General features: G+C 43.6%; 1 protein-coding gene across 1 annotated transcript; it reads left to right on the forward strand.

Moving 5' to 3' along the window:
* Nucleotides 1–114: 114 nt before the first annotated feature.
* On the forward strand, nucleotides 115–595 carry LOC113745118 (LON peptidase N-terminal domain and RING finger protein 2-like; the record flags this gene model as incomplete). Its single annotated transcript, XM_027276604.1, has 2 exons — nucleotides 115–236; nucleotides 353–595. Coding segments are annotated over 2 exons (336 nt in total), but the record flags the coding sequence as incomplete, so codon positions are not given.
* Between the last annotated feature and the right edge of the window lie 24 nt (nucleotides 596–619).

Raw genomic sequence — 619 nt, forward strand, 5'->3', positions numbered from 1 at the left:
CATCCACAAATTTGAAACAGTTCAGAACTGTACTCTTTTTGCAATATATTGAATTGCTTCTAAGCATCAAAAGGTTGCTATTATAGCAGATTGCTTACACTTTTCTCTTCCCAGTTCTTTAAAAACAGGAAGTACAACCCCACGGCTCTGCTCCAGGACATCATGACCCAACTTTTCCCCTCGCAGCTGGCTGAGAGGAAACAGGTCCATGATGCTGAGATGGCTGAACTGTCCAAGTAGGCACCTACCTCACATAACCTACACTTCATTTTAGCATATCGAAATACACCCGTATGCAAACATGTTCTGCTTCTTTCTTTTCATCTTTTTCTTTCGTCTCTACAACTTGCAGTCTCACTAAGGACATCCCCATATTCGTTTGCACGGTGGCCTACCCTGGAGTGCCGTGCCCTCTGCACATCTTTGAGCCTCGATATCGGCTGATGATGCGCCGCTGCATGGAGACAGGCACTAAGAAGTTTGGCATGTGCAGCTATGAGCATGGAAAGAGGTATGGAAGTCAATTTAAACAACCTGTTTACATAAAAATTGTAGATTTTGGTTGATAGAATACACAAGAATATGGCCAGTCCTGATCCAGGTGAGGTTAAACACACTG

This window comes from Larimichthys crocea, unplaced genomic scaffold (assembly GCF_000972845.2).
Source record: "Larimichthys crocea isolate SSNF unplaced genomic scaffold, L_crocea_2.0 scaffold46323, whole genome shotgun sequence".
NCBI lineage: Eukaryota > Metazoa > Chordata > Actinopteri > Sciaenidae > Larimichthys > Larimichthys crocea.